This window comes from Oncorhynchus clarkii, chromosome 25 (assembly GCF_045791955.1).
Source record: "Oncorhynchus clarkii lewisi isolate Uvic-CL-2024 chromosome 25, UVic_Ocla_1.0, whole genome shotgun sequence".
In the NCBI taxonomy this organism is placed as follows: Eukaryota; Metazoa; Chordata; class Actinopteri; order Salmoniformes; family Salmonidae; genus Oncorhynchus; species Oncorhynchus clarkii.
In genome coordinates, this window is record NC_092171.1 from 16,200,332 (window position 1) to 16,216,325 (window position 15,994).

The window sequence follows — 15,994 nt, forward strand, 5'->3', positions numbered from 1 at the left end:
AGCTCGGATCTCTATCCCATTGAGCATGTCAGGGACCTGTTGGATCGGAGGGTGAGGGCTAGGGCCATATCCCCCAGAAATGTCTGGGAACTTGCAGGTGCCTTGGTGGAAGAGTGGGGTAACATCTCACAGCAGGACTTGGCAAATCTGGTGCAGTCCATGAGGAGGAGATGCACTGCAGTACTTAGTATCTGGTGTGGCCACCAGCTGCATTGACTGTTACTTTTTATTTTAACACAGTTGACAGTGAGGGGACGTTTCTTTTTTTGCTGAGTTTAAAATATTTGTATTAGTGTTGCACCGTTTTGTTCTTATGTAATGTAACCATATACAATTTCAGTAGCACATGTCTTAAGCCCCGTTTCCATTGGCACTTTGAAGTCAACCCAGGTTGGGCTGGCCTTGGTGGTCTAGCTCAAATTGAATTTCCACTTCCCCCAGAAATGAGAAATGATGCTAGGTAGCCAATATGTGACTACAGCTGGCCTCGCCAATTTTGCTAGCTATCAAGATGTTGAATTTATTTCGCCCCATAGTCCTGCCAGTGCCAGCCAGACTCAGAGCCATGTATTTAGCTTGCTGATGTTAGCTAGCTAAACGGGTAGCATAACAGGCTAGCTAGCTAGCTAGCTTAATTCCTACCTTGCTTACCATGGCATTAGCTATTAGCGAGCTGACCAAGCAAACCAGACTTTGATATGATCTAGCTTTCAATATGGACTGGCCAGCTGAAATTTCTGCTGGCTCACGTTAGCTAGCTAGCTAGCTTGTTTCAACTCTGATTTGCTAGCTAACGGTAGGTGGGTAGTTAGCATTCGAGGGCTGACTTCTCATAAAAGTTTGTATTGTGTAGTACAAAAATTAACGAAGGATCCAGCTATGGTAGTAATTTGTGTCATGTCTGACTAATGCAGTACTGCTTGTCCATTTGTTAGCTAACAGTAACAAGCCCAGACAAGCTAGCTAACGTTGTGTTAGCGACCTGTACGCTCTCGTTGGCTGGCCCTCGCTTCATACTCGTCGCCAAACCCACTGGCTCCAGGTCATCTACAAGACCCTGCTAGGTAAAGGCCCCCCCTTATCTCAACTTGCTGGTCACCATAGCAGCACCCACCTGTAGCACGCGCTCCAGCAGGTATATCTCACTGGTCACCCCCAAAATCAAATCTTCCTTTTGGCCGCCTCTCCATCCAGTTCTCTGCTGCCAATGACTGGAACGTTCTACAAAATCTCTGAAACTGGAAACACTTATCTCCCTCACTAGCTTTAAGCACTAGCTGTCAGAGCAGCTCACAGATTACTGCACCTGTACATAGCCCATCTATAATTTAGCCCAAAAAACTCCCTCTTTCCCTACTGTATTTATTTATTTATTTATTTATTTATTTATTTAGCTCCTTTGCACCCCATTATTTCGCTCTACTTTGTACATTCTTCCACTGCAAATCAACCATTCCAATGTTTTACTTGCTATATTGTATTTACTTCACCACCATGGCCTTTTTTTTTTGCTTTGACCTCCCTGATCTCACATTGTATATAGACTTATTTTTCTACTGTATTATTGACTGTATGTTTGTTTTACTCCATGTGACTCTGTGTTGTTGTATGTGTTGAACTGATTTGATTTATCTTGGCCAGGTCGCAATTGTAAATGAGAACTTGTTCTCAACTTGCCTACCTGGTTAAATAAAGGTTAAATACATAAAAAATCCACCAATGGTCAGCTTGATGGTTGCATAGTAACTGCGTCACCACCCCAAATTCTAATTGAGCTGGCAGCGTTAGCCCGGGTTTCCCTTGATCCAGCTAGAATTTGAGAATTCCATTTGAGCCAACTCTAATTTGGCCCAAATCTGCCCTAATTTTAAGTGAGCGATGGACTGTGCCAACCCTACGGCCTCCACAATGGATTAGTCCACTCAGACCGTCTTTAATCCGACAGGTGTCTTGTACACCATGGACAATTTTTTTTGTGGTGGTGGGATACTGCTCGACCTAAAGAATTCTTGGTCGACCAAACACTCGACCAGTTGACTAAATGGAGTCAGGCCTATAAAAGACACAAGAATGAAGCTATACTGTATATACAAGGAGTAGCATTATCATATCAATGTGAAGGGATATGTGGTAATAGAGGTAGATGTGTACATGTAGGCAGATGTAAAGTGACTAGGCATCAGGATGCATAATACTAAGTAGTGTGTGTGTGTGTGTGTGTGGACTTTTTGAGTGCATATAGCCAGTGCAGGTAGTCAATGCAAACAGTCCATACAGTCTGAGTTGCTATTGATTAGCTAAGTCTTAATTGCTTGGAGATGGATGCTGTCTCTGAGCCTGTTGGTCCAAGTCCTGATGCTCTGGTACCGGTTGCCTGACAGTAGCATAGAGAACAGTCTGTGGCTGGTTGTGGCATTGGACATGTTAAAACTCATACATTTCTTTCTTCTCCAGTACCTTCCTGTACCTGAAGTTCCTGGTGGTGTGGGCACTGGTGCTACTGGCAGACTTTGTGCTCGAGTTCAGGTTTGAGTACCTGTGGCCCTTCTGGCTGTTCATCAGAAGTGTGTACGACTCCTTCAGATACCAGGGGCTGGTGAGTTTCTGGCTGTGTCCTGGGTTGGACTGACCGATCTGTGGTATAGACGAGGAGAGTAGGTCTATGGAGCCTCTGCAGAACAAGATCTGAGTCCTGCACTAGTGCGGCTATGTTTTCAAAATATTTACATAATGTTATTCCCCTCCAATTCTCTAGAGGTGACTCTACTAAGTCATTGATTGGGCTTTGATGTTTTTTGCAGAAATGTTGTTGCATTTAATTGCCAATTTAATCATCACACAATGAAAAATTGTGATGTGGGTCACATATTCTCCACATCTCTCTGGTTGTTTGGAGCGATGTGTTTTTCTGCCTTTTTGCAGAGCTCCTACTAACCCTACTCGTGTCTCCATTCTTCCAGGCGTTTTCAGTGTTCTTTGTGTGTGTGGCGTTTACCTCCGACATCATATGCCTGCTCTTCATCCCTGTACAATGGCTGTTCTTTGCTGCCAGTACCTACGTGTGGGTGCAGTACGTGTGGCATACAGGTAAGCTCTCTTCCTATTCACCTGCCTTTTTAACAAGGAAAATAGCTTAGTGATTACAGTTAATTAGTGTGTGGTTATCATCCAGCGGAGGCTGCTGAGGAACGGATTAAATGGAATGGCATTTGATTTGATTGATATTTGATACCATTCCGCTCCAGCCATTAACACGAGCCCGTCCTCCCCAATTAAGGTGCCACCAACCTCGTGATATGATCCCTGTAGTGCACTATTTAAGCCTAGCTGTAAAGAAATGGGACTGGTGACAGGAGTTTCACAGGAGGGTGACTCTTCAAAAACAAAAAAATACCATGATTTGGGGTTTTCCACAAAATGTTATCCATAGAAGGGTCATTTGGAGGAAGGATTAATGCCATATTTGACATTTTAATCTTAAAGCATAAATTAGTAATAATACATTATTTTGTCATTGGAGTATTAAAGCTGCAACATGTAACTTTTTGGGCGACCCACCAAATTCACATAGAAATGTGTGTTATGCATGTCATTCTCATTGAAGAAGCTGCAAATCTGTTCTTTGTGTGCCGTTTCAATACTTCTCGTTTTTAAGTTGAGTTTTTTTGTCTTATTTACTTTCCGTTTTGTACACCAGCTTCAAACAGTTGAAAATAAAATATTTTTGGTTATTGAAAATATATTTCACAGCGGTTTAGGTGGTACAATGATTCTCTACACTATACTTGCCTTTTTGTCACATCAATTGAAATTTGGTGAATTATTAGAATTTTTACAGCCATGAAATGGTGAAGCGATTTCTGCATAGTGCATCTTTAATACACATTCATTATTCACTACCCTGTGTTGGTGAATGTGCCTGTGGTTATTTCTGCCCAGGAGACAATGGACAGGGGTTATCTATTCTCTATCCACTGATTCTGTTTGTCCTGCTGCTGATGTAATTATAGTTGGCCCGGGACTTTTCCATAAAGCCAGTGGGTTGTTTGAACGTACTGTGAGGGATCAGACATGGTAAAGGGGGCTGGCTTGCTGTCTCAGCCAACAATCACACATTGAGTCATGTTAGCTCTGGAGAGCTCTTTGTTTTTTTGTATGCCTCACTGAAAAGCTGTCCTTTTGTGGTTGTGTGTGTCTGTCTCACTTTGTACTTGTCACTCAAAAGCTGATCTACCCTGTTGCTGTTGTGATGTTTGTGTTCTTGTGGGAGGCTGCTTTGCTGACCACAATGTAAAACCTTGTTTCATGTTTGGAGGAAGTAGGCCTGCATGGATATTTTTCATGTGGACATGTGGTTATCTTGACCATGTACCGTGCTTTCAGAAAGTATTCACACTCCTTGACCTTTCCCACATTTTGTTGTTACAAAGTGGGATTAAAATTGATGTAATTTTATTTTTTTTGTCAATGATCTACACAAAATACTCTGTCAAAGTGGACATTTTGTAAAAAAAAAAATGGATGCTAAATAAAATGCTAATAGCTGTATCTTGATTAGATAATTATTCAACCCCCATGTTAAAATCACCTTTGGCATCAAATACAGCTGTGAGTCTTTCTGGGTAAGACTCGAAGTGCTTTCCACAACTGGATTGTGCTACATTTGCCAAATCTGCCAAATTCTTCAAGCTCTGTCTAATTGGTTATTAATCATTAATAGACAACCATTATCAGGTCTGGCAATAGATTTTCAAGCAGATTTAGGTCAAAACTGTAACTCAACCATTCAGGAACATTGACTTCTTGGTAAGCAACTTCAGTGTAGATTTGGCCTTGTGTTTTAGGTTATTGTCCTGCTGAAAGGTGAATTCATCTCCCAGTGTCTGTTGGAAAGCAGACTGAACCATGTTTTCAATGTGCTTTGCTCATTGTTTTGTTTTTTTTATCCTGAAAACCTCCCCAGTCCTTAACAATCACTCTGTCAATTAGTTAGTATTGTGGAGTAACTACAACGTTGTTCATCCATCCTCAGTTTTCTCCTATCACAGCCATTAAACTCTAACTGTTTTAAAGTCACCATTGTCCTCATGTTGAAATTCCTGAGTGGTTTCCCGTCTCTCTGGCAACTGAGTTAGAAAGAACAGCTGTATTTTATAGTGAACGTGTGTATCGATACAGCATCCAAAGTGTTAATAACTTCACCATGCTCAAAGGGATATTCAATGTCTGCACCAATAGGTGCCCTAATTTGCTAGGCATTGGGAGAACCTCCCTGGTCTTTGTGTTTGGAATTCACTGCCTGACTGAGGGACCTTACAATTATCTGTATGTGTGGGGTACAGAGCAGCAGAGATGAGGTAGTCATTCAATAATCACGAAAAACACTATTGCAGTTAGTCTATGTAACTTATGTTTTTTTTTTACTCCTGAACTTATTTAGGCTTCCCATAACAAAGGGGTTGAATACTTATTGACTCAAGACATTTCAGCGTTTCATTTTTTATTAATTTGTAAAAATGTATAAAACCTTATTCCACTTTGACATGGGGTATTGTGTGTGTGTGTAGGCCTGTGAATTTAATCCATTTTCAATTCTGGCTGTAACAAAAAATGGAAAAAGTCAAGGGATGTGAATACATTCTGAAGGCACTGTATCTTGACGCATGTAGTTGTGTGATTATCATGACCAGTAGTCTATTTTCTGTTCTCACACCTCTTTTTTTTTGCTTTCACAGAGAGAGGGGTCTGTCTCCCCACAGTGTCTCTTTGGATACTATTTGTGTACATCGAGGCAGCCATTCGATTCAAAGACCTGAAGAACTTCCATGTCGACTTGTGTCGCCCATTTGCTGCACATTGGTAAGTTGTTAAAGGAAATCTCCACCCCCAAAAAAATATTTTGGTATTTGTTTCATTAGTCCATTGTTGATATAGTCCCAACATGTTTTGCATGTCAGCAATTAAGATTTCAAGATATGTAGCATTCAAAATACAGAAATCTGGGCCAGATTGGTGGAATTTTCCTTTAAGTCAAGTTTTTGTCCAAGCTCTGGAGGCAGGTCTGTGTGTAGGCTATCCGTGAGGAAGAATCCTTCTTAGACCCACAGGCCAAGCAGGGGATGGGATTGTTCTGCCCCATTTGACTTTCAGAAAACAATATTTCTGCTTGTTAGGCATAATGTACAAGTAATGACTGCTAGATATCCCCCAAGCTCAAAAAGAGAACACGATTACATGCTGGTTTCATTCAGTGTGTAGAATTATGAAAAATATGATCTTCTAAGATGGGGTTTAGGGAATTTCTGCCCCAGATCTGTAAGGTCATACACACCATTTATAATCTAAGTACTCTTAAAGACCTCTAAGTGGATTTAGATGGCATGTATTACGCGCTGTTATGTAGTAATGCAGGATATTAAGGCATGTAATTCCTCTAGCTTTACATACGGCAGTGATGTTCATCTCCAGGCTTTTTTTCATAGTACCTATGCTTTTTTAAAATTTTATTTTACCTTTATTTAACTAGGCAAGTCAGTTAAGAACAAATTCTTATTTTCAATGGCTGCCTGTTCAGGGGCAGAACGACAGATTTGTACCTTGTCAGCTCAGGGGTTTGAACTTGCAACCTTCCGCTCTAACCACTAGGCTACCCTGCCGCCGTCTCAACTTGTGAACCAGTTTGTCTTGGATACATCAGGCAGGATGAGTTGTCTGAACTTTGTTCTCGATCGATCTCTCTGTAGCATTGGCTACCCGGTGGTGACGCTGGGCTTTGGCTTCAAGAGCTACGTCAGCTATAAAATGCGCTTAAGAAAGCAGAAGGAGGTGCAGAAGGAGAATGAGTTCTACATGCAGCTCCTGCAACAGGCCCTGCCCCCAGAGCAACAGATGCTACAGAGACAAGAGAGGGAAGCGGAGGAAGGTGAGATGCACGCATGCCTTGCAACAGATGCTCCAGATACCATTAGAAAAGGATGTGGTTCAAGTGATGATCCAAGTGATTGTCCGATTCCTAATAAATATGTACAGGTGAAGTCGGAAGTTTACATACACTTAGGTTGGAGTCATTGAAACTCGTTTTTCAACCCCTCCACAAATGTCTTGCTAACAAACTATATTTTTGGTTAAGTCAGTTAGGACATCTACTTTTAAGTAAGTAATTTTTCCCCAAAATTCCAGAAAATTATGTCATGGCTTTAAAAGCTTCTGATAGGCTGGCTGACATAATTTGAGTCAATTGGAGGTGTACCTGTGGATATATTTCATGGGCACTCATGGGAAAATCAAAAGAAATCAGCCAAGACCTCAGGAAAAAAAATTGTAGACCACAAGTCTGTTTCATCCTTGGGAGCAATTTCCAAACGCCTGAAGGTATCAGGTTCATCTGTACAAGCAATAGCACGCAAGTATAAACACTATGGGACCACACAGCTGTTATACCGCTCAGGAAGGAGACACGTTCTGTCTCCTAGAGATGAACATACTTTGGTGTGAAAAGTGCAAATCAATCCCAGAACAACAGCAAAGGACCTTGTGAAGATGCTTGAGGAAACGGGTACAAAAGTATCTACATCCACAGTAAAACAAGTCCTATATCGACATAACCTGAAAGGCCGCCCCGCAAGGAAAAAGCCACTGCTCCAAAACCGCCATTTAAAAAAAGCAACTGCACATGAGGACAAAGATAGTACTTTTTGGAGAAATGTCCTTTGGTCTGATGAAACAAAAACATAATTGTTTTTCCATAATGACCATCGTTATGTTTGGAGGAAAAGGGGGGAGGCTTGCAAGCCGAAGAACACCATCCCAACCGTGAAGCACGGGGGTGGCAGCATCATGTTGTGGGGTTGCTTTGCTGCAGGATGGACTGGTGCACTTCACAAAATAGATGGCTTCATGAGGGAGGAAAATTATGTGGATATATTGAAGCAACATCTCAAGACATCAGTCAGGAAGTTAAAGCTTGGTCGCAAATGGGTCTTCCAAATGGTCAATGACCCCAAGCATACTTCCAAAGTTGTGGCAAAATGGCTTAAGAACAACAAAGTCAAGGTTTTGGAGTGGCCATCACAAAGCCCTGACCTCAATCCTGTAGAAAATGTAAAGGCAGAACTGAAAAACCGTGTGCGAGCAAAGAGGCCTACCTGATTCAGTTACTCTGTCAGGAGGAATGGGCCAAAATTCAGCCAACTTATTGTGGGAAGCTTGTGGAAGGCTACACAAAACGTTTGACCCAAGTTAAACAATCTAAAGGCAATGCTACCAAATACTAATTGAGTTTATGAAAATTCTGACCCACTGGGAATTTGATGAAAGAAATCAAATCTGAAATATATCATTCTCTACTATTATTCTGACATTTCACATTCTTTAAATAAAGTGGTGATCCAAACTGACCTAAGACAGGGAATTTTTACTAGGATTAAATGTCAGGATTTGTGAAAGTGAGTTTAAATATATTTGTCTAAGGTGTATGTAAACTTCCGACTTCAACTATATTTAATCTCTCTCCTTTCTGACTTTCACCCTCCATTCAGCTGCAGCAGCTAAAGGGATATCTGAGGTGGACTCCGCCCCAGTCTCACAGAATGGGGCACTTGTCGGTAAAAAGACGCCAGCACCGCTACCGGAGCTCGAGTACAGAGAAAAAGGGAAAGAGGGCCGCGAGGCCAAGAAGCAACACAATAGCATCCTGCCGTCATCGGTAGACTCTAAACTCCAGGAGATGGAGTACATGGAGAACCATATGAACAACAAGAGACTGACCACAGAACTGGTGGGCAGCACAGAGAACCTGCTGCTGAAGGAGGAGAACTCCTCTTCCTCCTGCTCCTCCTCCTCATCCTCCTCCTCGAAAAACTACAAGAACGCTAGTGGCAACACCGCAATTAACTCCTCGCCCCGCGGACACAGCTCCACCAACGGCAGCGTCCCCTTGTCCGCCCCTTCCTCCTCTTCCTCTGGGAAGAAGCAGAAGTGTGCAGTGGGGAAGGGTCCAGCAGCGGGCTCCCACAGGGACTCAACAGACAACTGCATCCCCAACAATCAGCTGAGCAAGCCTGAGGCGCTCGTACGGTAAGAGCACTTATATGCAGATGCACATACTGTATGCATCTGGTTGAGCTGGCTGAAGGTGCTCTTATGATAAGAGCATATTATATACACAGCACAGTATGTACAGCACACTTACCTGGTTAAGCGAGTTTAACACGCACCCATTAGAGAAGTCTACGGCACTAGTACAGTAGAGAGAACACATCATCCAAACACAAACAGCTGTGCTTGCTTGAGGCCACTCACACACACACACTCACTCATTAAGGCGTCCACGTGCTTCCCAGCCGGAACAGTTCATGCATATATTATGATGCATTTTGTGACGTTTTGGTCTTCGGCAAGGGTTTCTTCGGTTGTTTGTGCACATGCCATTTTTTTTAATCAAGGCAATCTAAAGTTGGTAGCCAAATTCTACGCCCCTTCGTCGGTGATTGGTCAACAGTAGGGATTCTTCAATGAAGTGTTCAATGAGAGACTAATTCATTCATTTTCATGCAAATGTTTTCACTTGAAAAATACTATTGTACTATTGGTGTTTTTCTTGTTTTTCAAGTGAAGGACTTTTTATGGGAGTATGCGAGCACACTCGTTTGGTTCGTCTAGCCAAAGCATGTTGAATGTCACACCTGGATGTCAGTTCTCATATTCTCAAAGTATTAGTAACTTGCTGATACATGATGGCTGCATGGGATGCTTCCCCTTACCAGATGTTATGTGAGTGTGGAGCCAGTCCCTGACACCTCAAACTAAGCCAGGCTCCAGATAGATAGGCGTTAAGTAGAGCTGTTTCCACTGTGTGGGCTGGGGTGTGAGAAACTTGGACTGTATGGTTTGCCACAAAATGATGCTGGCTGAAAAGGAGAACCTTGAGTTTAAGATGGCTGTGTCAGCCTGTTTGTGTCTGTAGTTGTTCAGCTGGGTATAGAATGTGAGAAGAAAGTCAAATTTGGTGTGGCAAGTTGTCATGGTGTTCAGGGTAATACACATTCATATGTACCCTGCATTTGCCACACTCTGACGAGTGGATTCCCTGGCTTATATTATTGGTACACTGTGTTTTTGTTGTATACAAATATGGCTGAATAGACACTTGGCTAGCACGTTTCTTATTGGTCAGATGTTGCTTTTTGCATTGATTGTACACTCATAATGATAACAAATCTGTGGATTTCTAGTATTTTTAGCCTTTGTTTAAAGAACTTCTGACTCCAAAGGAAAAAGTAAACCGACCAAAGAACTATAGGTTAAAGAAAAGCAAGCAATTTTGAAGTGAGAACTTAAAGCAAGAACCATAGTAAAGAAAACAGTTACAGTTAAAACAACCATTTGGAACATATTGAAAAAGAGAAACCACCAGTGACAATCAATCGGCAACGATCTGATTGGCCAAGGAAAACAACTGACAATTGACCGAAACCTTAAAACATCTGTCAGTGAAATGGCCAACAGGCACAATCTACCATCAGCAGAAGGCTTTGACAGCAGAATAACAGGCTACAGCCAAATGCAAACCATTCAGCAGCAGCAGAACATAACAGGTTAGAAATTAGCTAAGAAGTACAAAGATTGCCCTACTGAAACAGCAGATGAAACCAAGGTAAACCTTTTTACCAAAGACTGGAGAAATAAAGGAACTGTGGATGATACAAAGCTACTATATGCACTATGCAGAAACATCATGTCCCGGGTGGCAGTAGCGTCGAGGTGAGAGAAAGGTTGCATCCTATGACTGTTCCACGTTGAAAGTCACTGAGCTCTTCAGTGTGTGTGTGTGTGTGTGTGTCAGAGAGGTTGGGAGGGGAAAGCAGAAGAGACATTTCCATCTCATATGCACTAAAGAAGTACATCTTATTTTCTGTGTTTCTCCATAAAATTGACTAACTCCTCTCCTCCCTTTCCCCTCCGTTTCTCTTCATCATCCCTTCTTTCTCCATTTATTTCCTTCCACCTTCAAACAAACCCTGCAGGCTGGAGCAGGATGTGAAGAAGTTGAAGGCGGACCTGCAGGCCAGCAGACAGGTGGAGCAGGACTTGCGCAGTCAGATCGGCTCCCTGAGCAGCGCTGAGCGCTCCATACGCTCTGAGCTGGGCCAGCTGCGACAAGAGAACGAGCTGCTGCAGAACAAGTGAGTGGCACAGGTCAAAGGTCATACATGACTGGATCTGATCACCTGCTGGGACTAGGACCAGGAGCTTTTTATTGTCGGGTCACGTAGTCAGGAAAAACTAGCTGGGACCGAAGGTCATAAGGGTTATCATACAGCTTTTTTCATGTAAGCTCAAGAGGCTAAAAACACTGGGTTTAGCTTGGAATGCCCTCGTCGAAATGACTTTGTCCAGGGTCAGAAAGAGCTAGTTTGAAATGTAGTGATAACTCTGTGCTAAGACATTCAGGAGTGGGGGAGGACTGACAGGATGGATTTTGTTAAATCATAAATAGTAGTGAAGGTTATGGATGAGGATCCAGTCTACTGCTCGTCTCAGTGCATGCATGTGAAAGCTTGAGTCTGGCAGGCTTCAAATCACAGCAGTCCAGACTAAAGCAGAGGGAGCACTTAGGCATCTGGCTGCTTTAATTGTCCAATTAAGTCATTATTGACCAAATGGGATTCCTGTGTGTCCTAGGTGCAGAATCGCATTAGTGGAAACCAAGACTGTTGTCAGGGCTTTCTTGGTTGTAGCTAGATATTTTCGAGTTGCGTCGGGGACAATTCTATAATTTTAGCTAACCCTTTTCCTAACCTTCATTATCCTAACCTCCTAAGCTGCTACAAAAAGTCACTTCTGCTCGTCAAAACCGGCAGACCTGCCCTGAGAGCAGTGTGAAGTATCCACTAATGTGATACATCTTCGTAAGTGAGGACCACCCTAATAGGGCAGTTATCATGTACTTACAGACACAAACTCCAGTTGTTATGGCCAGTTAATCATGTGACGCAATTAAAGGGGAGGTGACAGCCTACCCCTAATGACCAGCTGATTCCTATTCAATCTCATCAGAGCCTGATTCACTCACTCATTCATTCTGTCTGTTGGTAGAGACTGGAGCACAAGGCTCTGTTGGATTATGTTAGTCTAAGGATTACTGAAGTACTGCGAAATGGTTGGACTGTTGGCTTGGTTACCCAACTGACCAGCCAACCTGTCATCTAACTGACCATACTCTACAATGCATAGACTCAGCCATGTTCATGAGTGTAAGTAACCACTATCTTTTAGTACTATTGTTCTCACATATACACACATACACACACACACCCTGGGGTGGGATGGAGTCCCACTAGCTCACATGGTCTGTGGCTGCTGTGTGTGTGCAGGCTCCATAACGCTGTCCAGGCCAAGCAGAAGGACAAACAGGCTGTGGGCCAACTGGAGAAGAGGCTGAAGGTTGAGCAGGAGGCCCGCACCAATGCAGAGAAACAGCTTTCAGACGAGAAGAAACGCAAAAAGCTGGAAGAGGCCACCACAGCTAGAGCCGTCGCACTAGCAGCCGCATCCAGGTAATAGTTCCCCATAAATAATCTGCTATCAGTTGTTGTTAGCCAGTTTCAAGCTATTCCCTGCTGTTAGTATAGGTGTGATCCCTCTCTCTGTCTGCTCCACAGGGGGGAGTGCACAGATACGCTGAGGAGGCGGATCACGGAACTGGAGACTGAGTGCAAGAAGCTGACCATGGATATCAAGCTCAAAGAAGACCAGATCAGAGAGCTGGAGATGAAAGTACAGGTGAGGATCACTGTTCAGTTAAGACTCGGGTATGTTTTGTTGGCGGCCTTTTGACGTCAACAACAAATGTTAACTCATGCACACCTGCTGTACACTGTCACACAGACAATGCCACTTGTACTGATGTTCTCTCTCAGGAGCTCCACAAGTATAAAGAGAATGAGAAGGACACAGAAGTGCTGATGTCAGCGCTGTCGGCCATGCAGGATAAGACCCAGCACCTGGAGAACAGCCTGTCTGCAGAGACCCGCATCAAACTGGACCTGTTCTCAGCACTGGGTGACGCTAAGAGACAACTGGAGATCGCACAAGGTCCGTGTTCAGCCTGGGTCCAGCACCTTTGCAATACTGCCTCAGTCCCACCTATCTCCTACTGAATGTGATTGATGTAGAATAGATTGCATGACATTATGAATGTCTAATCTGAAAGTTTCTTGCTGGGTGTGTCTGTCTCCTAGGTCAGATCCTGCAGAAGGACCAGGAGATCAAGGACCTGAAGCAGAAGATAGCTGAGGTGATGGCTGTCATGCCCAGCATCTCCTACACAGCTGACAGCAGTAACATGACTCCTGTGGCCCCCCACTACTCCTCCAAGTTCATGGACACCAGTCCTTCCGGCCTGGACCCCAACGCCTCTGTCTACCAGCCCCTCAAAAAGTGAACGCTCCTTCCATCCTCTTTTTTTTTTTTTTTTCAAGCCCACCTCCAGATCTGCTTGTCATGTCTGCGGCTGATAACTTTTTTTTGGGGGGGGGGGTCTGAAGGATGTTGTATTGTGACTATTTGTTGTAGTTAAAACAAAAAAAGGTCTATGGGACATCTCATGTCGACTAGGAATTCCCAGTTGTGTTTCTGCTTGTAAATGTCTAGTGAAACCTCAGAACTGGGCGTGGATCTTATCTAGGGCGTTTCAGCCCCCCCCCCCCCCCCCCATCTACTCCACCTACCAGTTACTTGGTCTCTGGCCTTGGGATTGGGTAATTTTGGTGTCGATTTCATTTATTTTAGAGCTGGGATGTGGATCTCTGGTAGCAGGAGTGCTCACCCTTATTTCTATGTAATAAATTCTGATCGCTGAGCACAGATATCAGTTCATTTTTAAGGTAAGAAGGTACCATCAGTATGCCCAGAGGACTGTAGCGCAACATTGGCATGGACTCTAGCCCTGTTTTGTCAATTATTATTTTTCAGTTGTGAATATCAGAGACCAAATTGAAACTTCCATTGGCTGTTCTTGGGTTTTGTGGTATTGTTTTTTTTTTATGTTAGAAAGTGGATTGTGTGGTCTCACCTTTTTCACTTGTTTCACAAAAAGTTAGGAAAATCCCTTTTAGATGAGAACAGAGCTGTACCAAGATGTTATTTGTTTCAATAACGAGATGTCAAAGTAAACGATCCACAACAACCCCTAAATGTTGAGTATCAACTGCAAAATTACATTTATTTCTCTCAAAGCACCCTAATTTCCACGATCCTGTCGAAAAGAGTGTTAAGCAAAGACAGTATTGCGAAGTTCATGTATAATATGCCTCTTTAAACCCAGAATAGTCTCTCACAAATTGTCATGATCACAGTGCCTTGAGACAAGGCCTCAGTGGTGGGAGTCAATATCTGGCTATGCCAGAAAGGACTGAATTGCAGGGCTTTCCAACCACAAAGACAATTTTACCCCTAACCTGGACCCTAACCTTAGGTTCAGAACAGATAGCTCATCTACTTGCTCAACAGTTCTGACGATATGGCCATTTTGTCTGTTCTAGCATGGTCATGTTACTCCTTTACAGTGTGTTGATATGGTAATGTTAGCCACTACGAAGTCTACTGCAAACAGGTCCCAGGCTCCCAGCATGGCCTCTCCCCTGCATCCAACTATAACACATCTCTCTGCTGTAAACTCTCGTTCTGTTGGTTGAACTATTGTCCCTACGTATGTTTTTTATTGATTTGACTTCATTTGCACTGTTGAAAAAAACCTGTTTGACAGGGAAAACTGCTGGATTTTGTGCAATGTGTACAAGAAACAAGACTCTGGAAATGCCAAACAAGAGACATCATTTATTTCCACTGAATTTTGCATAGAAAATTCTTCATCGGGCTCCTTTTATTGCTGAATACTCAACTTCAGCTCATGTGCCAAGAATGGATTGCTTGTTTTCTAGTAATATGTGCTATCCAGGAATGTACTGCAAATACATTGGCTGACGTGTTTGACAAACGTCCTCTTACTGACTTGTCTGAAGTATGTCAAGCAGGTGGGAAAATGCTCACCTGTTTGTAGTAGACTGTTTACGTAGTTGAAAGTAAGGGACTTTATTTTTGTGAATGTTACAGTATTGGCAACTGCCTGGGCCATGGGTGTTAAGAACCGTCTACAGTTGTTTCCTTACTCCTCTTTTTGGTATTGTTATATCCTGCAGGGAGGAATAGCTTGAGTCTGATGTGGTTTTGCAGTCATCTGAAATGGTGATTTTGTGTGTGTGGTTATGACCAACTGTATATGGAAAATGTTTTGCTCAGTGCTACGTATGTCATTGGCTCAACTGATGTTGAAAGTATAAAACATTTTTGTTTTCTATGCCCACCCGCAGTCACTGCTCTGTTTCTCCCCGGGTCTGACCTTGGCTGCGCTCTGAGGTTAACAAGGAATAAATTATTTTCTTGCAAATTTTCTCAGTCTGGAGTTTCTTTCCTTGTCCTTTATGACATACAGTTGAAGTCGGAGGTTTACATACACTTAGGTTGGCGTCATTAAACAAATTTTTCAACCACTCCACAAATTTCTTGAATGATATCATGGCTTTAGAAGCTTCTGATAGGCTAATTGACATTGGAGTCAATTGGAGGTGTACCTGTGGATGTATTTCAAGGCCTACCTTCAAACTCAGTGCCTCTTTGCTTGACATCATGGGAAAATCAAAAGAAATCAGCCAAGACCTCAAATTGTAGACCTCCACAAGTCTGGTTCATCCTTGGGAGCAATTTCCAAATTCCTGATGGTAGCACGTTCATCTGTACAAACAATAGTACGCCAGTATAAACACCATGGGACCACACAGCCGTCATACCGCTCAAGAAGGAGACGCGTTCTGTCTCCTAGAGATGAATGTATTTTGGTGCAAAAAGTGCAAATCAATCCCAAAACAACAGCAAAGGACCTTGTGAAGATGCTGGAGGAAACCGGTACTAAAGTACAGTGCCTTGCGAAAGTATT

At 43.0% G+C, this 15,994-nt stretch overlaps 1 protein-coding gene across 1 annotated transcript in view; it reads left to right on the plus strand.

Annotated features, from left to right (window-relative positions):
* LOC139383885 (macoilin-2-like) overlaps positions 1 to 15,451 on the plus strand; it is a 31,099-nt gene extending 15,648 nt beyond the window's left edge. The window contains exons 2-11 of the mRNA XM_071128480.1: positions 2,455 to 2,596; positions 2,961 to 3,087; positions 5,736 to 5,859; positions 6,744 to 6,922; positions 8,538 to 9,075; positions 11,025 to 11,183; positions 12,375 to 12,557; positions 12,663 to 12,783; positions 12,921 to 13,095; positions 13,242 to 15,451. Of these exons, the coding sequence (XP_070984581.1) occupies positions 2,455 to 2,596; positions 2,961 to 3,087; positions 5,736 to 5,859; positions 6,744 to 6,922; positions 8,538 to 9,075; positions 11,025 to 11,183; positions 12,375 to 12,557; positions 12,663 to 12,783; positions 12,921 to 13,095; positions 13,242 to 13,444 (1,951 nt within the window). The 3' untranslated portion in view covers positions 13,445 to 15,451. The remainder of the gene's footprint in view (positions 1 to 2,454; positions 2,597 to 2,960; positions 3,088 to 5,735; positions 5,860 to 6,743; positions 6,923 to 8,537; positions 9,076 to 11,024; positions 11,184 to 12,374; positions 12,558 to 12,662; positions 12,784 to 12,920; positions 13,096 to 13,241) is intronic.
* The last annotated feature ends 543 nt before the right edge of the window (positions 15,452 to 15,994 follow it).